The sequence below is a fragment of the Hippopotamus amphibius genome, chromosome X, assembly GCF_030028045.1.
Source record: "Hippopotamus amphibius kiboko isolate mHipAmp2 chromosome X, mHipAmp2.hap2, whole genome shotgun sequence".
Lineage (NCBI taxonomy): Eukaryota > Metazoa > Chordata > Mammalia > Artiodactyla > Hippopotamidae > Hippopotamus > Hippopotamus amphibius.
Window position 1 is genome coordinate 128671888 of NC_080203.1, and position 20169 is coordinate 128692056.

Sequence of the window (20169 nt, forward strand, 5' to 3'; positions counted from 1 at the left end):
AGGCTCATGTGTAAAAACAGCACTGGTTTTATTTTCTGGTATTTTTTAAGTTTATTTTTTTATTGAAGTATAGTTGATTTACAGTGTGTTAATTTCTGCTGTACAGCAGAGTGATTCAGTTATACATACGTATACATATAAATTCTTTTTTCATATTCTTTTCCATTCTGGTTTATCACAGGATATTGAATATAGTCCCCTGTGCTCTACAGTAGGACCTTGTTGTTTATCCATCCTATATAGAATAGCTTACATCAAAAACAGCACTATTTTTTAATGATATTTCGTTTCCTTTCATTTTTTCATTCCCATGCAGTGATGGTAAAAGCCAGCTTGACATTTCTAAAAAGTTGTTTTGTTTCAATTACAGAGTCTCCATGGCAACGGCATCATCCCAGGTCCTAATTCCTGAAATCAACCTCAACGACACATTTGACACCTTTGCCTTAGATTTTTCCCGAGAGAAGAAATTGCTAGAATGTCTGGATTACCTTACAGGTATTGTCTTTTGTGTTTTCTTTAATACTCAGTACATTCAGTGATACAAAACCTTTGCCACTAGATCAGTTGCCTAAAACCAGAGGTGTGGGCTTCTGATTTAGGAATGAAGTCTAATATTCCCATTAAGAAATTTTTGGCATTCCTTTGGTTTTTTTTCAAGCAAAACAATACGGTCCAAGACTAAACTGGGGACAGGGGCAAAAAGAGACTCTTGGTCATTGAAAGCATACTCACTACCATTTCCCTCACTCTCGGCATGTGGGTACCACACGATACCTCTGTTGGCCATCAAAGAGGTACATAAGGCAGTGTAGCTGTTTTCCATTTCACGAGCAAGGCCAATGACTCTCACAGTGCCTTGGCAGAGAAAAACTTGGCAGCTAACTGTAATGAGGTACCTACCCTGCTCTGGCTCTTTGTTTAATCTTCACAACATCGAATTGAAGTAAAGAATTGTAACCCTCACTTTGCAAACGACAGAGGTCATCCATCTTGCTGGAGGTCACATAGCCAGGGAGAGGCAGAATTAGGATTCAGCTCAGACTCCAAAGACCTCTGCTCTTTCAAGTAAAAGACTGAATTTCATCTTGGCAGAGGTCACAGTGGCAAATGTCCCCCAAATCACACTTGTATTCCTGGTGCCATGTTTCAGTTCTGTGCTTTCTGATAGGCATTTTTGGGGGGATCAAGCTTAAAAAACAAAAGCAGACATAATAAAAGAAAACCTCAGGCTCCTCCTATTCCTAACCATGCTTCCAAACTTTTCTTTGCCATCAACCGCTTAAGGCAAGAACTGACCACATTTGCTCATAGAATGTGGGCTGTTTAGACGACTTCATTTGTGTTATCCAAAGCCACGGGTGCCGTGGGGACTTTAGAGGAGCTCCGTGTATACAGTGAAGCCAGCTGTGCACTGAACCTGGGATGTGCTACCTTCAAGAGACCACATCCCTAACTTAGCGTGGCACCAGTGTCTCCACTCTCATTCTGTGTGGTGGGGGCAGAGAGAGGTTGGGAAAGGGGAAGCAGGAGAGAAGGAGCGTTGGGTAATGTTTATTTTCATAGTCTGTGGCTAGAAAGCAAGGAGTTCTATGTTCAAGGAGCGCTGAGCATTGTACCCAGAAGCTCGGTTTTTTTCTTTGCCTGGACCCGAGGTGCTGTTTTTAGCCGCTGTGCATGTGCAAGGGAGGCGAGTCACCCCAGAAACATCCTCTTACCTTTGGTAATTCTTTCACACCATATACCACACCTGTGAAGGAAGAAAGAAGTTGACTCAAAAAGCACGTCCAATAAGGAACCAAACTTGATTTCAACTATTTATGAGTATAGCTTTTCACACTGAGATTTACCTCAACTAACACTATTCCATAGAACTTTCTAGGATGATAGAAGCAATCTCTATCTGCACTGTCCAGTAGGCTACCTGCTAGCCACGTGGGGCTGTTGAAAATTTGAGATGTGGTTAGTGATTTTTTACTTTTGTTTCACTTGAATTAAACTTAATTGAAATGTAAAGAGCCACGCGGAGCTCGTGGCTACTGTAGTGGACCACGCAGGTCAGCCTTTCTCGGGCTGAGACGCTTTTTGACGATGGCACCCTATTAAAAATCTCCTGTCTTCTTCTATCATTTGGGAATGAGTCTGGTTGCAACAACTGAAAATCCAATTAGCAGTAACTGAAGCCATCAGAGAGTGTTCCTATCACAGAAACAGGAGAGCAGAGGTATGCCATCCAGGGCTGGGCAGCAGTTCAGTGATGACTTCGGACCCCAGGCTCTTTCTCTTTTTTCTGCTTTGCCATCTTCATCGTCTTGCCGCAAATCATGTAACTACCCCACCTCCAAGCATTATGCCCAAGTTACAGACAAAAAGAGAGCGACAGAGGGGAAATGATGACCAAAAGCTCTGTCAGCCAACTTGTTCATGAGGAAAACCAAAAGCTTGCGCAGAAGACCCATCTAGCAAACTTCCACTTGTGTCTCGTGGGCCAGATCCGTGTCACAAGGTCACGCCCAAGGGCAGAGAAGACTGACAGGTGACTGGCCAGCCACGTGGCCATTCTGCACAAAGTCAGTGTCTTATTGTCCAGAACGTGTCCTCCCCATTTCCCAGTAATTGTTTAATAGCATTTCAACAACGTAGGCCCTTGCTGATCTCTGTGTGAGTGCCAAGTACTGACTGCAGGGGGAATTGTGAAGGTAGTTTGCACTGACTTGTAATGTGTATACCATATATCATCCCGATGGCTGTTTATGCCAAACTAAAGACCATATGGGGTACCTGCTATTATGCCTTCCTAGCTGTCAACCTCCAATACAAATTTGGGCCATTTCTAGACATAACATCGATCCTGGCCATAACATACAATGCTTGGCTGATATTGCCAAGCCCAAATAGTTTATCAGACATCTGTAAGCAGGAAATGAAGTGTTTGTGGAGTATTAGCCCACCATTTCTTGTGTCCTGTTTATGATAGAGGCAAGAAAATAACCGTTCTGGTACCAATTGCATGAATATTGAAATTGGCAGCCTGCTGCTGTTCTCATTTACAGTAAATTGGATATTGACTTTGCAGGACAAACCCATTGGGTTTATAATCAAAACAGGGTTAGCCTGCCTGGCTGTGAAAACAAGATTTTTCCCCCTCTGACATGCCTCTAAATGGTATGTCAAGTGAATAACCCAGAGAGGTGACGTTTCCTCCTTGATTGCAGCTACGGCCATATGTCTCCCAGCTACCTGCCTATTTTGAACATAGTTTCTTTATATTTAATCATATATTGCAGTGCAGAAAGAACCAAATCTTTCTGCCATGGTTGGTGGACAAACAATTCAACGAACTATTTAGAGGATGGGAGGAGAAAGATTCCTCGGCTGATCCACGCAGGGTGGCCCCACACTAACAGGGACCACACAGACGGTAATAAGCATCTTTTACACTGCAGCTGCACATCCCCCATGGAAGGCATCTCTCGATCAGTATCACTCATTCATCCAAGTCACAGCACATGACACAAAATCTTGCATGCGGATACTTCAGGAGACAGATGTACAAAGTCATATTCCAGAAAGAATGCTTTAAGGGCTCTGTAGAGCCCTTCTATCTTAATGCACAACTTTTTTTTTCAAGTTTTTTTTTTTAAATTTATTGGAGTGTAGTTGATTTACAATGTTGTGTTAGTTTCAGGTGTACAGCAAAGTGATTGTTATACACATATATATTCTTTTTCATATCCTTTTCCATTATGGTTTATCATTAATAGTTTGCATCTGCTAATCCCAACCTCCCAGTCCATCCGTCCCCCACCCCCTCTCCCCCTGTGGCAACCGCAACTCTATGTCTGTGAGTGTTTCTGTTTTGCAGACAAGTTCCTTTGTGTCGTGTTCTAGAGTCAGCATCTAAGTGATATCACCTGGTGTTTGTCTTTCTCTGACTTACTTCATGACCATCTCTTAAGTCCGTGGCACATGGCATTATTTCATTCTTTTTTATGGCTGAGTAGTATTCCTTAATGCTTGCACGCACCGCTCACCCCCTGCTGTGCCACCCAGTTCCTAACAGCCTCAGACTGCTACCAGTCCATGGCCCAGGGATTAGGGACCCCTGCCTTAATGCACACCTTAATGCACGTGCCTGCCGCATGGAGGTACTCAATAAAGTTTGTGGAATTCAATAACCAGTAACTAAGCTGGGCTAATTGTCTTTACGCCACAGATATAAAAGTTCCTTGCTTCGTACAATACTTGTCCTGGATGTATCTTCAAGTGGCAAACTGAAAAATACTAAAACAATCAAAGTTTTGAATTTTACCGTTTTCAGAAACTTTCCTCCCTCTTCGGGCTTCTTTAGGACTCATCCATCCTAATCAAAGTTTCGAGCCGGAAAGAATCCTCTAATAGTGTAAGCAAACATTGCTCCTCATCTGTCAGATGCAGATATATTTCTCCTTTTGAAGTTAGGTTCTGGGGTGTACAGAAGAATGGAAATAAAGGCCTGGATCGATTCTTTAAACCAGGGCTCGGCAAACTTTGACTGTAAAGGGCCAGATGGTAAATATTTTAGGCTTTGCAGGACATATGGTCGCAACTACTCAACTCTGCTATTGCACAAAGGCAGCCAGAGACAATACGTAAATGAATGAGCCTGGCTGTGTTCCAATAAAACTTTATTCACAAAAACAGGCAGTGGGCCACATTTGGCCCATAGCCATAGTTTGCCAGCCCCTGCTCTAAAAATATTATTGCCGGTGCAAAGCACTCACTGCCTAGGCTTTTCTTGCTCTCAAACTCGTCTCATAAAACCAGTTATTGAAATCAGTCCAGTAGAAGTCAAGTTAAAAATCATCATTTGGGTAGGATTTAGACTTCTCTGCTCCAGAAAGTGTTCAAGACATAAAACAGCAGCCTTCCCCAGCGATAAGTTAATCAAATGACAAGGAATCTTGCTTTTCTTGGGGAAGGAAAATGTACTCCTTAGATATGATTGATTGGCAATCATGTTTTTAATTTGAAATATCACCTATAAACTGAAAAATGAGAAGACAATAGAATCACACCAATAAATTTTTATAAGGCATCAAAACATGTAATAAAAGAAAATTTTCAAGCAATTATTTGGCTGATTTGTTACGGCATAACGAACATCAGTATTTTTCCAGTTGGGTGCCTGAGTAGAAAATTATGTGGCATCTTGTAGCTCAGAGGTTGGCTAACTTTGGCTCACTTGCCAAATCTGGTCCTCACCTGTTTTCGTAAATAAAGTCCTCCTGGAACCTGGCCATGTGTATTTGAGTACAGATTGTCGCTGGCTGTTTTTGTGGTACAAAGGCAGAGTTGGGAAGTTGCAACAGAGACCACATGACCCACAAAGCCTAAAATATTTACCATCTAGCGCTTTACCGAAAAAGTTTGCCATCCCCACAATGGGGATGAAATGACAAAAGTTCATCTTACGTACTTTTTGTTTAAAATGTTTTCTTTCATGAATAAGAGAGTCTTGTTTGCTTACCCTTCTAAACAGGCTTTCATGATAACAGAATTAAGATACTGGCTGGCTGAGGTCCCACTACCTGGGGAAAATCACAGTGGTAACCAACCAACCAAATGTTCTTTGGATTGGGATCATCTCTAGGATAGTAGCTCTGATGGATGTATTTTACAAGGCCTGCTCTGACTGTCAAAAGTCTCCTCTGATGACCATCTTGCTCCCCGCAGCTCCCAACCCTCCCACAATTAGAGAAGAGCTCTGCACGGCGTCCTATGACACCATCACTGTTCACTGGACCTCCGATGACGAGTTCAGCGTGGTTTCCTACGAGCTGCAGTACACCATATTCACCGGGCAGGCCAACGTTGTCAGTGAGTGTTGCACGCCGTCTTCGTTTCTCTGCTTCATGACTGTTTTCAGAGCTACTGCATTTCCTTTTTTTTTTTTGTAAATTTATTTACTTATTTATTTTATATATTTATTGGCTGTGTTGGGTCTTCGTTGCTGCACACAGGCTTTCTCTAGTTGCGGCTAGCAGGGGCTACTCTTCGTTGTGTGCAGGCTCCTCATTGTAGTGGCTTCTCTTGTTGCGGAGCACAGGCCCTAGGCGTGTGGGCTTCAGTAGTTGCGGCACATGGGCTCAATAGTTGTGGCTCACGGGCTCTAGAGCACAGGCTCAGTAGTTGTGTTGCATGGGCTTAGTTGCTCCGTGGCATGTGGAATCTTCCCAGAGCAGGGCTCGAACCCGTGTCCCCTGCATTGGCAGGTGGATTCTTAACCACTGCGCCACCTAGGAAGTCCCCAGATCGACTGCATTTCGGAATGTAAATATCAAGGGAAGACAAGGAAGGAAAGAACACAATATTTATTGGTTTGTCTTTCCTAACCAAGAAGATGGTAGCACTCAGGCATACTGCGCTAGTAAAAATAACAGGCCAAATAGTGTTGAAAGTTATTGATCTCTAGCAAACCATATGGATGAATCTTACAAACATATTGTCAAAGGAATCAGGATACAAAAGGAATGAATGTACTGTGAGTCTCTTTATACATATATAAGTTAAAGATTAAAAAACTATTTTATTTAGGGATGTATACATAAATAAAAGTCAGGATGATGACTACCCCTGGGATGGGAGGGGAGTGGCACCATTGGGAAAAGAATCTATGAGAGATCATGGGGTTAAGAGAACTTTCTGGGTGGGAGTCATATGGTTTAGTCGTTATATCATACATTTAGTTTTAGTTTCTGAGTGTTATTTCACACTGTTTTGGTTATTAACCTTGGGTCTATGTCACTTAATTTTTTTATTTTAATTTTTGTTTTATATTATAGTTGGTTTACAATGTTGTGTTAGTTTCAGGTGTACAGCACAGTGATTCAGTTATATAGATACATACATCCATTACTTTACAGATTCTTTTCCCATATAGGTTATTAGTGAAGAGTGAGTAGAGTTCCCTGTGCTATACAGTAGGTCCTTGTTGATTATCTACTGTATATATAGTAGTGTGTGTATGTTAATCCCAACCTCCTAATTTATCCCTCCCCCGACTTTTCCCCTTTGGGAACCATAAGTTTGTTTTCGAAGTCTGTGAGTCTGTTTCTGTTTTGTAAACAAGTTCACTTATATCATTTCTTTCGATTCCACAGATAAGTGATACCATATGATATTTATCTTTCTCTGACTTCCTTCACTTAGTGTGATGATCTTGAGGTCCATCCATGTTGCTGCAAATGGCATTATTTCCTTATTTTTTTATGACTAAGTAATTATTACCGGATAGTAAATACAGTTCCCTGTGCTACACAGTAGGACCTTGTTGTTTATCCATTGTATACATAATGGGTTGCATTTGCTAGTCCCAAACTCCCAATCCATCCCTACCATGCCCCCACCCCCACTTGGCAACCACAAGTCTGTTCTCTACGTGAGTCTGTTTCTGCTTCTTAGAGGAGTTCATGTGTGTCATATTTTAGATTCTACATGTAAGTGGTATCACATGGTATTTGTCTTTCTCTTTCTGACTTACTTCGCTTAGTATGATCATCTTGAGGTCCATCCATGTTGCTGCAAGTGGCATTATTTTGTTCTTTTTTATGGCCGAGTAGTATTCCATTGTATATATGTACCACATCTTCTTTATCTGTTCATCTGTCAGTGGACATTTAGGTTGTTTCCATGTCTTGGCTATTGAAAATAGTGCTGCAGTGAACACAGGGGTGTATGTATCTTTTCAACTTATGGTTTTCTCTGGATATATGCCCAGGAGTGGGATTACTGGATCATATGATAGTTCTATTTTTAGTTTTTTTCAGGACCCTCCATACTGTTTTCCATAGTAATTGTACCAATTTACATTCCCACCAAGAGTGTAAGAGGGTTCTTTTCTCCACACCCTCTCCAGCATTTATTGTTTGTAGACTTTTTAATGCTGGACATTCTGACCAGTGTGAGGTGATACCTCATGGTAGTTTTGATTTGCATTTCTCTAATAATTAGTGATGTTGAGCATCATTTCATGTGTTTTTTGGCCATCAGTATGTCTTCTTTGGAGAAATGTCTCTTTATATCTTCTTCCCATTTGTTGATTGGGTTGTCTGTTTTTTTGATATTGAACTGAATGAGCTTTTTGTATATTTTGGAGATTAATCCTTTGTCAGCGCTTTGTTTGCAAATATATTCTCCCATTCTGTGGGTCGTCCATTCGTTTTGTTTATGGTTTCCTTTGCTAGGCAAAAGCTTTTAAGTTTAATTAGGTCCCATTTGTTTACTTTTGTTTTTATTTTCATTACTCCAGGAAGTGGATCCAAAAAGATATTGCTGTAATTTATGTCAAAGAGTGTTCTATGTTTTCCTCTACGAGTTTTTAGGTCTTTAATTCATTTTGAGTTTATTTTTGTGTATGGTGTTAAGGAGTGTTCTAATTTTGTTCTTTTACATGTAGCTGTCCAGTTTTCCAAGCACCACTTATTGAAGAGACTGTCTTTTCTCCATTGTATATTCTTGCCTCCTTTGACATAGATTGACTATAGGTGCGTGGGTTTATTTCTGGACTTTCTCTCCTGTTCCATTGATCTATATTTCTGTTTTTCTTCCAATACCATACATTTTGATAACTGTAGCTTTCTAGTCAGGGAGCCTGATTCCTCCAGGTCTCTTTTCCTTTCTCAGGATTGCTTTGGATATCTGGGGGGTTTTGCATTTCCATACAGATTTTTAAAATTTTTGTTCTAGTTCTGTGAAAAATGCCATTGGTAATTTAATAGGGATTGCATTGAATCTGTAGATTGCCTTGGGTACTATAGTCATTTTGACAATACTGATTCTTCCAGTTCAAGAACACAATATATCTTTCCATCTGTATGTGTCATCTTCAGTTTCTTTCATCAGTGTCTTATAGTTTTCAGAGTACAGGTCTTTTGGCTCCTTAGATAGGTTTATCCTTAGGGATTTTATTCTTTTTGATGTGATGGTAAATGGGATCATTTCCTTAATTTCTCTTTCTGATCTGTTGTTGTCAGCATATAGAAATGCAAGAGGATTCTGCGTATTCTGTATCCTGCAACTTTAACGAATTCATTGATGAGCTCTACTAGTTCTCTGGTAGCATCTTTAGGATTTTCCATGTATAGTATCATGTCATCTGCAAACAGTGACAGTTTTACTTCTTCTTTTCCAATTGGGATTCCTTTTATTTCTTTTTCTTCTCGGATTGTCATGGCTAGGACTTCCAAAACTATGTTGAATAAAAGTGGCGAGAGTGGGCATCCTTGTCTTGTTCCTGATCTTAAAGGAAATGCTCTCAGCTTTTCACTGTTGAGTATGATGTTATCTGTGGGTTCGTCATATATGGTCTTTATTAGTTGAGGCTCTGTGCCCACTTTCTGGAGAGTTTTCATCGTAAATGAATGTTGAATTTTGTCAAATGCTTTTTCTGCATCTATTGAGGTGATCATACTGTTTTTATTCTTCACTTTCTTAATGTGGTGTATCACACTGATTGATTTGCAGATATTGAAGAATTCTTGCATCCCTTGGATGAATCCCACTGATCATGGTCTATGGTCCTTTTAGTGTATTGTTGGATTTGGTTTGTTAGCATTATGTTGAGGATTTTTGCATCTATGTTCATCAGTGATATTGGCCTGTAATTTTCTTTTTTTGTGGTATCTTTGTCTGGTTTTGGTATCGGGGTGATGGTGGCCTCATAGAATGAGTTTGGGAGTGTTTCTTCCTCTGCAATTTTTTGGAATGCTTTAAGAAGGATTAGGTGTTAGCTCTTCTCTAAATGCTTGATAGAATTCTCCTGTGAAGCCATCTGGTCCTGGACTTCTGTTTGTTGGAAGTTTTTAAATCAGAGTTTCAATTTCAGTACTTGTGATTGGTCTGTTCATATTTTCTATTTCTTCCTGGTTCAGTCTTGGAAGGTTGTACCTTTCTAAGAATTTGTCCATTTCTTCTAGGTTGTCCACTTTATCGGCATATAGTTGCTTGTAGTAGTCTCTTCTGATCCTTTGTATTTCTGTGGTGTCTGTTGTAATGTCAACTTTTTCATTTCTAATTTTATTGATTTGAGCCTTCTCCCTTTTTGTCTTGATGAGTCTGGCTAAAGGTTTATCAGTTTTGTTTATCTTTTCAAATAACCAGCTTTTACTTTCATGGACCTTTTCTCTTGTTCTCTTCTTCTCTATTTCATTTATTTCTGCTCTGATCTTTATGATTTCTTTCCTTCTACTAATTTGGGGTTTTGTTTCTTCTTCTTTCTTTAGTTGCTTTAGGTGTAAGGTTAGGTTGTTTATTTGAGATTTTTCTTGTTTCCTCAGGTAAGATTGTATTGCTATAAACATCCCTCTTAGAATTGCTTTTGATGCATCCCATAGGTCTTGGATCATTTGGCTTTTGTTTTTGTTTGTCTCTAGGTATTTTTCAGTTTCTTCTTTGATTTCTTCAGTGATCTCTTGGTTGTTTAGTAGCATGTTGTTTTGCCTCCCTGTGTTTGTGTTTTTTACAGTTTTTTTTTCTTGTAGTTGATTTCTAATCTTATAGTGTTGTGGTCGGAGAAGGTATTTGATATGAGTTCAATTTTCTTAAATTTATCAAGGCTCACTTTGTGGCTCAGCATGTGATCTGTCCTGGAGAATCTTCCATGTGCGCTTGAGAAGAATGTGTATTCTGCTGCTTTGGATGGGATGTTCTATAAATATGAATTAAGTCCCTCTGGTCTAATGTGTCATTTAAGGCTTGTGTTTCCTTACTGATTTTCTGTCTGGATGATCTGTCCATTGATGTAAGTGGGGTGTTAAAGTCCCCCACTAGTATTGTGTTACTGTCAATTTCTCCTTTGCTGGCTATTAGCGTTTGCCTTATATACTGAGGTGCTCCTATGTTGGGTGCATATTCATTTACAATTGTTGTAGCTTGTTCTTGGATTGATCCTTTGATCATTTCGTAGTGTCCTTCTTTGTCTCTTGTAACAGTCTTCATTTTAAAGTCTATTTTGTCTAACATGAGTATTCCTACTCCCGCTTTCTTTTGATTTCCATTTGCATGGAATACCTTTTTTCATCCTCTCATTTTCACTCTGTATTTGTCCCTAGGTCTGAAGTGGGTCACTTCTTGTAGACAGCATATATACCACTTTTGTTTTTGTATCCCTTCAGCCAGTTTATGTCTTCTGGTTGGAGCATTTAATCCTTTTACATGTCAGGTAATTATCGATATATCTGTTCTTATTGCCATCTTAACTGTTGTGGATTTATTTTTGTCGGTCTTTTTTCTTCCCTTCCTCTTTTGTTTGCTCCTCTTGTGATTTGATGACTGTCTTTAGTCTTGTCTTTGGATTGCTTTTTCTTTTTTAATTCATTACTCTGAATTCTTTTTCAGGTAGATTACCTATCTCCACTTCACTTAGTCGTTCTTGTGGGGTTTTATCTTGTTCCTTCGTCTGGAATACATTTTTCTGCCATCTCATTTTGTCTAACTTTCTGTGTTTGTGGTCTCTGTTTCTCAGGCTGCACATTTGTAGTTCCTCTTTCTCATGGTGTCTGCACCCTGGTGGCTGAGATTGGTCCAGAGGCTTGTGCAGGCTTCCTGATGGGAGGGACTGTTGCCTGCCTACTGGTGGGTGGAGCTTGGTCTTGTCCCTCTGGTGGGCACGGCCATGTCAAGAGGTGCATTTAGAGGCGCCTGTATGCTCAGGACGACTTTAGGCACTGTCTGCTGATGGGTGGGGCTGTGTTCCCACCCTGTTCACTGTTTTGCCTGAGGCATACCAGCATTGGAGCCTGCAGGCAGTGGGGTGGGGCCAGATCTCAGTGCCAAAATGGCAACCTCCAGGAGAGCTCACACCAATGAATATTTCCTGGGGCCTCTGCCCCTTGCCCCTACAGTGAGCCACAGCCAGCCCCCACTTCCCTAGGAGACCCTCTAAGACCCACAGGTAGGTCTGGCCCAGGCTCCTATGGAGGCAATGCTTTGCCCTGGGTCCCAGGTCATGGGAAACCTTATGTGCACTCTCCAAGAGTGGAGTCCCTGTTTCCACCAGTCCTGTAGAGCTCCTGCACTCAAGCCCCACTGGCCTTCAAAGCCAAATGCTCTGGGGGATCCTCCACCCAATGCCTCCCCAGGACTGGGGAGCCTGAAGTGGAGCTCAGAACTCTCACTTCTGTAGAAGAACCTCTGTGATATAATTATTTTCTAGTTTGTGGATCACCCATCTGGCGGGTATGGGGTTTGATTATATCATGAAAGCACCCCTCCTACTGTTTTGTTGTGGCTTCTTCTTTCTTTGGATGTACAATATCTTTTTTGGTAGGTTCTTGTCTTTTTTGTCAATGGTGGTTCAGCAGTTTTGATTTTGGTGTTTTCACGAGAGGAGGTGAGCTCAAGTTCTTCTACTCTGCCATCTTGTCTCCGGAATCTATTTCACATTTTTTAAAAGGATTTAATAAAATGAATAGCCAAAGAATACCAAATACCTGGTCTCATTCAGAGGAGAGCAGGGCCATCATTTGAAATGTTAGCAATCGGCCCCCACCTAGGAAGAATTTTAGACCTTATTTGAAACACAGAGAAACCTTTTTCTCACTGGGGCCCTTGAGATATTCAGTATTAGAGACAATTTGATGATCTCAAATAGCAGCAAGTAGCTGGTGAGAGAGAGGATAATAGAGGAAGCACCCCACCCCACAGTTATTTAAATTGAATTAAGTAAATGGCAAAGGACTAGAAGAAATGCATTTTTAGGGGAGCAAGTTTGGAACTTTAGCAAATGAAAATAGAATATGTCAAAGTAGAATAGAAGAGCAGTCACTTTTCAACACAGAAATGTTTTGAATAAATCCATATCAACTTACTGTGCTTTTATTATATAAACCTTTTTTTTCTTAACTACACTGTTCTTTCCTAGCACAAGTAATTCTGAGGCACATGATGCTTAAAATAGAAATTTGATTTAGGAGTAATTAAAAGTGATGCAGAAAGACCCACACTTCTAAGGGGCTAAAGTATAAATGACTCATACCAATAAATGGCTTCCCCCTCCCTATTCCCTTTTCCCAGCTCCCCCTCCGGACCCCTCTGACCTTCCACTCCTTAATCAGCCTGCCTTGGAAGCTTTTATTAAAATCTTAGTTTTTATTAAAATCTTCTAGGAATGTGTAATTTTGGAGTGAAAGGGAAAATCATGAAACGCTGAGAATAGCTTTGGCTAGCTGCCTGAGTAGGTAGAAAGCATAGAGAGGGCAGAAATGGTACAACCAAAAGGTCTTAGGGCAAGTGGTCACTAAGTCTTGAAAGAGAGTGGGTACCTATCAGCACATTAAGGGGATACCAGACAGCCATGTCATCATATGCAAACCTATAGAGACAGAACATGACAGGGCATAGTGGGAGATCTTGTCTAATGAAGCCTGGCTGAAGAGTTCAGTGAGCAAGGGGAGATGGTGAGAAATGAAGATAGAGAAACAGAACCAGGACTCAAACCCGTAGAGGTCTACTTCTTACTGCTTGTGTATCTAGAGTCCGCTGGTGGTCAGCTAGGAGGTCTTGCTGATCTTGGTTAGGCTCCCTCACAGGTCAGGCTGATACCTGGGGCATCTCCACTGCTGCACAGCTCTCTCCCACAGTCTAGCTCAAGCATGTTCTCCAGGGCATTGCAGAGGTGAAGGCAGAAGGGTGGGCCCAGTTGCCCACCTGCTTCTCAAGCCCCTGTCTTTGTCATGTTAGCTGACATGCTATTGGACAAAGCCAGTCCCAGGAATGAGCCCAGAGTCAGAATGAGATGCCTGCAAAGTGCGTGGATACAGCAAGAAGGAAGGGAGTGGAGCCAGAGGGCCATCTACTCTAGAACCTTAGCTCAATACCAGCATGTCACTCCATCCCCAAAGTGATAGGAAGATACCTATTGCTTGAAACTTAGGGTTTCCCAAGTGACTAAACTGTGACTAACTTGAGTTCCATGCTGTCGGCATGGAAAAGAATACCAAAATAAGACACATAAATGGAATAGATGAGAAAAGGCCACCCCTGTAGAAATCCAACAGCAGCAATACTACTGAACATATAGAAGCTTTCTGTCGGGTGATTCCAGAGAAGGTGATTTAGTCCCAGAAAGCAGTTGCAACAAGAAAATAAATCCACGTGGCTTAATGAAGATTACAGGACCTGCCTTTTGTTATTGTTATAATTTTATTGAAGTCTAGTTGAGTTACAATATTGTGTTAGTTTCAGGTGTACAGCAAAGTTTTAGTTATATATATATTTCAGATTCTTTTCCATTATAGGTTATTACAAGATAGTTAATATAGTTCCCTGTGCTACACACTAGGTCCTTGTTTATCTATTTAATTTTTATTTTATGTTGGAAGATAGTTTATTTACAACATTGTGTTAGTTTCTGGTGTACAGCAAAGTGATTCAGTTAATACATACACATATATCCATTCTTTTTCAGATTCTTTTCCCATATAGGTTATTACAGAATACTGAGTAGAGTTCCCTGTGCTACACAGTACAGACCTGCCTTATTTAAAACATAGATGCTGAAAAGGCCTATTCTCCCAAGACAGATGGAAACCAGTGAAACTGCAGGTGTTCATCTAACTGGGGTACTCTTATCAGCTTGTTAGTATCAGCATTTGTCTCTTTAATGTCCATTAAAGCAGTAGAGCGAAGTCCTGACACCTATAGGATCAAACTGCAACAATGCAAGAATAAATTTAGATTAAAAGGTAACTGAGATGTAACATTCTCAGATTTTTTTCCTGTAATTTAATCTATTTTATATTGGAGTATAGTTGATTTACAATGTTGTGTTAGTTTCAGGTGTACAGCACAGTGATTCAGTTATACATATACATGTATCCATTCTTTTGCAGATTCTTTTCCCATATAGGTTATTACAGAATATCGAGTAGATTTTCCTGTGCTATACAGTAGGTCCTTCCTGATTATCTGTTTTATATATAGTAGTGTGTATATGTTAATCCCAACCCCCTAATTTCTCTCTCCCCCTACCTTTCTCCTTTGGGAACCATAAGTTTGTTTCTGAAGTCTGTGAGTCTGCTTCTGTTTTGTACATAAGTCCATTTGTATCATTTTTTTTAGATTCCACGTATGTGACCTCATGATTTTTCTTTCTCTGTCTGACTTCCTTCACTTAATATGATGATCTTGAGGTCCATCCATGTTGCTGCAAATGGCATACTTCATTCTTTTTTAAGGCTAATATTCCATTGTATTCATGTACCACCTCTTCTTTATCCATTCATCTGTCGATGGACATTTAGGTTGCTTCCATGTCCTGGCTATTATAAATAGTGCTACTATGAACATTGGGGTACATGTGTCTTTTTGAATTATGGTTCTCTCCAGATGTATGCCCAGGAGTGGAATTGCTGGATCACATGGTAACTCTAGTTTTCTAAGGAACCTTTATACTGTTCACCATAGTGGTTGTACCAATTTACATTCCCACCAACATTGTAGGAGGGTTCCCTTTTCTTCACACTCCCTCCAGCATTTGTTCCTTGTAGATTTTTTGGATGATGGCCATTCTGACTGGCGTGAGGTGACATCGCATTGTAGTTTTGATTTGCATTTCTCTAATAATTAGTATTGGGGCAAATTATTGAACATCTTCTGCATCTGTTTCTTCATCTGTAAGAAGAGGTAATGTTTTAACCTCACATGGTTGAGATACTAAATAAAAGTAAAGGTCTTAGCCCTGTTTGCCAGTGTTAGCACATAGCTATTCAAAGTTATTCTTTCAACAAAAATACAGACTAGACTCACCCATCATTATGTTTTTTGTCTTATGATAAAGGCCAATCATGCCACTTGCCAGGATGACCTACAGGATGGCATTTTACACAGTCTTCGTGTGAAAGGCCTTCCTTGAATGTTGTTTGTTCGTCTGTCCTACCATTTGAAAGGACTATCCTTTGCAGATGTTCTATTAAATAAGATCTAAGAGTACAAACTGTTGAAAATTAGGAGAAAGAATGCTCTAAAGCTGGCTGTAGCTCCGTGTGCCACTAGGCAGTCTTTTACTGTCCCTAGGTCCTGGTTCCTTCGCTTGTCATAATAAATTCTAGTTAATTGCCCTCAACTGACTTTAGTGAAGGAGAATTAGATACTATCTATGAAGCTTTTTAATCTTATAAAAAGACTATCTCGAATCAAATTCATATACTCAAATGCAAAATTAATGACATTAATTTTTTTTTCATTTTTATGAACAGGCTTATGACTACAGATGTTAACAAATTGCTTATTGAGAAATAGATATGTATTTAATTTTGCAATGTTTTCCATGTTTTTTCCAAAACTACTTTTAATGCATCATTGAAAATCTTCAACTGGAGCCTTTTCCCAGCAGCCTATTTTTATTATTGGCAAAAGTCAAAAGATCCACGTCTTCAAGGCTTCATGGCAAAGTAGTTATCTGTATTTAATTTTGGTCATTTTGAAAACACTCATGAAAGTTATTAAACATATACTATTTTTATTGAGAAGGAAAAGAATGTTCACTTCTGTTCAAAGAGACAAGGGGTATTAAAGCTGGTGTGCATCCTCTCTGAAGGGTGTCTGTCGCATATTTTAAACATCACGTTTTACTGTAAGACAACAGACACTTGCTATACAAGGCTCTGAAACCCCAAACGTAATTAGGATCTTGTAATGAGCAGCATTATGTAGGGAGATGCTTCTGACCTATTGTGAATGAGAGAACAAAAGTACAAAATCACAAAACTCAGTTGTTGCATTATGAACTAATTATCTTCCAAGTTCCACTGTTGTTTTAATACTTCAGGCTGAATTGGAGAAGGTGAATGCTGGCATCCCCTCAAAGATGATTGTAAACGATTTTAGGGAGAAGTAGAAGTTTCAGTCAGGATAGTTACGTGGGTGTTTCATAAAGTGATGAATAAAAGCTGGTCAACGGTCCCGACACAGTGGGGTATCGAGGCAGAGAAGTCTGGTGCTTGGCGCCATATGCAAGAAGTTAAGCGGTGCTGGCGCTAGACCAACACTAGCAATGCAATAATGGTGTACTCCCAGGCATCCCACTTACTCCAGCCCCCAGAAGAGAACAGTCGATGTTGCGTTCTTGGCATTTGTAATCAACCTCTCAATTAGGACCTTGGCCATAATAATAATATAAAGGTAAACCTAAACAGTTAAGAGTCAGTGTTCATGAAAGCAGATTGTCCCAGGGTAAAGTTATCCAATCAAATTTTACTACTCCTTAAACATTTTGTTCTTTTAATATTCAAGGAAAAAATTAGTGACCTCTTCAAAATAATCAGGATGGTCTGGGTCCCTTTTTTGGTTTGGAAAAGGTTTCTGAAACATTAAATCTTTCTTTGTTGGGTTAAGACTTCGGATTGTAAGCCAAGTTGCAGTTTGCAGCAATTTCAGACATCTGCTTTATGATGTTGCCGAAAGCATTCCCGCGCCACATTAAACCCAGCTTTGGAGTTGCACAGTGATGTAAAGTTTATTGAAACATTTTTACATTCGCTTTCTTTGACCACAATAGTCATTTTGCTGTAACATATGCAATTAAACAGGCACAGTGTAAACGCAGTGACATTGATAGGATTCTCATTTGATTCTACTGAATGCTGTTATTGTTTGCATTGGTGCTGGACTGCTCTTGGCAAAGGTCCAGGAATATGAGTGGATTATCCTAGGCAATGGAAAAGCTCATTGTTTTTTAATTAATTTTTATTGAAGTATAGTTGTTTTACAACGTCGTGTTAGTTTCAGGTGTACAGCATGGTAATTTAGTTAGAGAGAGAGATATATGTATATATCTGTGAAAACATACATATGTCTCTGTTTTCAGATTGTTTTCCCTTATAGGTTATCATAGAATATTGAGTAGAGTTCCCTGTGCTATACAGTAGGTCCTTGTTGTTTATTTTATACCTAGTAGTGTGTATCTGTCAATCCTAAACTTCTAATTTGTCCCACCTCTCCCTTTCGTAACCATAACTTTTTCTGTGTCTGTTGTTTTATTACTATTGTAATGCTATTATTAAATATCTAAAGTGAACTACAGGCTTCTAGGAGCCCAGAGCTCAGATCCAATTTTGGTTGGATCAGAATCTACTATTTGGTTGTGGCACTATCGGGAAGTATTGACTTTCTTACTGCTGCGTTCAAGGAATAGGGATGGTCAGAAAGTTATCAAAAGAGCTATGTAATCCGGAGAGTCCCATGTTGCTGTTGGTGGATGTTCACCTGGGTCTTATACAAGTGAGAACTGGTAGGAGAATTAGGGGGAAATAGCGGGTGGGGTTGATGGTGCCTTAGTTGCTCTGGTGTATCTCCAAACACAAACACACCACACTCAATCTCTTCTGTGAGACTCACATTATGTCTTTGCTTTATGGTGGTTTGGTCAAATCTTGCAGTCTTCCTGCTTTGAATGTTTACAGAATTTTTCCTACATATGAATTTTTCCTATATATGTTTATTTTAAGACTCACTGAAGTGTGCCTGAAAATACTGTGCACCCCAAGATACAAATCCTAGAGGGTGAATTTTCACAATGTACAAAATATTTTTTAAGGTCTTCTCAACTCTGAGACTGCCATGAACAATGCTGAACTAAAAAGTTGGAGACGGTATGTAGTAAGATTCAGAGACAGCTGTCATGGGGCCCTGAACATCTTGAAATGCTATGCAGATATTTGTGGGTTGGGAGGGATATGCATTTGTGAATTTCTTTTTACAGAAATGTTTTATTAAATTCTCAAAGAGGTAAGACCAAAGAAAGATGAAGGGACTGCTTCTTGGGAGTATGGTTAAGGTGTAAGTTGCGTCAACATCAAAGACCTAACCCTTTGACTTGCGAGGGAAGGGGGGGGCAGGTTGAGCACCCCTCAGGAAGTGGAGGGGCCCAGCCCTCTACCGAGAATTGGTGAAGGAAATTCGAAATCCACCAGAGTCAGGAAACGCCCTGACAGCCCAGTCACCAGGGGGCTGGGAAAAGTTTCGATTAGAGTGGAGATTGATGGGCGGAGAGAGGGGAGTCGGGCCCAGTACCAAAGAGATGTTTTCAGCATCAGCCAGCTGCAAAACAAAACGACTTCCTTTTTCCTGCATGTTCTTTCAAGCATCATAAATCCCCAGCCTGCTCCTTAGACCACATCCTGCACAGTGCAGCCTGAGCAGCAGGCCTGCTCTGCTCTGGAACCTGCCCTGCTAGGATGCAGCTGGTCACAATCCCTGCTGATGCTTTTCTCACAGCTGTCCTGGGCCCTGAGCTGCCCTTAGGTGCTGCTGCTCCAGCGTTCTCTTAGGGACACATGTCCTGAGTCGCTTAATTACGACCAGGATAGTACTGGGTCACAAACAACCCTGGTGAGCATTCTCTTAGGTCCCCTGTCAAAAGTTGGGCTGGTGTTGGCCAGTCTCTGCTGGTCTCATTCCCAAACTGGCTGGGTGTTGGCTGCGCGGTCGAGCTGTTCCCTGTGTCTCTCCTCCTGTCGGGAGGAGCAGACTATCGGGAATGTTCTCCCTGTGGCAGAGGCACAAGGGGGCAACAAACTCCCAAGGCCTTGTATTGCCTCCTCTCGCCACTGGCACGTTGTCATTTCAGCCTCATTCTGTTGGCCAAAGCAGGTCACAGGGCCAAATCCAAAGCCATGAGGTAAGAGAATATATCCCATGTCTTTAGAAGGAGCAACTGCAAAGTTGCATAGACTTGGATCCAGGGCAGGGTGAAGAATGAGAGGCAAAAAATGCAACCTACTACACTGACGTTAGTGAAGTCCATTTCTCATACATGACCCAGGTCTCTCAACTTCTGTGCGTCTCAGAATTAATGAGATCAAAAATTGAATGGGCAGCATGATGAGAAGAGGGGGAGGGATCCGTGGTTACCTGCTTTCTTTTCATCCCACCGCACCTGGTAACACATCATGCCCGTGTACGGTGCTTAAGATCCTGCACAGAACCTCCCTTCCGACTCCGATCCACGCTGAACAGAACTGGCAATATAATCACCTGAGTTGGTTTTTCCACGTCGAGCACACAGCAGGGATATATAATAATACATGCAGGCTGCCGTCCTGGTTCCAGGCAGGACACTGAGCACTCGAGGTGAGTGGTGCTCTCCCTACGAAGTGACAAAGCTCTCCACTTCCAGTTCAAATAACCAAA

The 20169-nt window shown here is 40.7% G+C and overlaps 1 protein-coding gene across 9 annotated transcripts in view; it reads left to right on the top strand.

Annotated features, from left to right (window-relative positions):
- Positions 1–20169, top strand: part of MID1 (midline 1) — a 371359-nt gene that overhangs the window by 335918 nt on the left and 15272 nt on the right. For 7 of the 9 annotated variants that reach the window (XM_057718033.1, XM_057718040.1, XM_057718034.1 and 4 more), the window contains 2 exons: positions 371–498; positions 5716–5859. In XM_057718033.1, the coding sequence (XP_057574016.1) occupies positions 371–498; positions 5716–5859 (272 nt within the window). Of the gene's footprint in view, positions 1–370; positions 499–5715; positions 5860–18574; positions 20110–20169 lie in introns of those variants that run through there. The other 2 variants (XR_009050264.1, XM_057718041.1) reach the window with 2 other exon arrangements.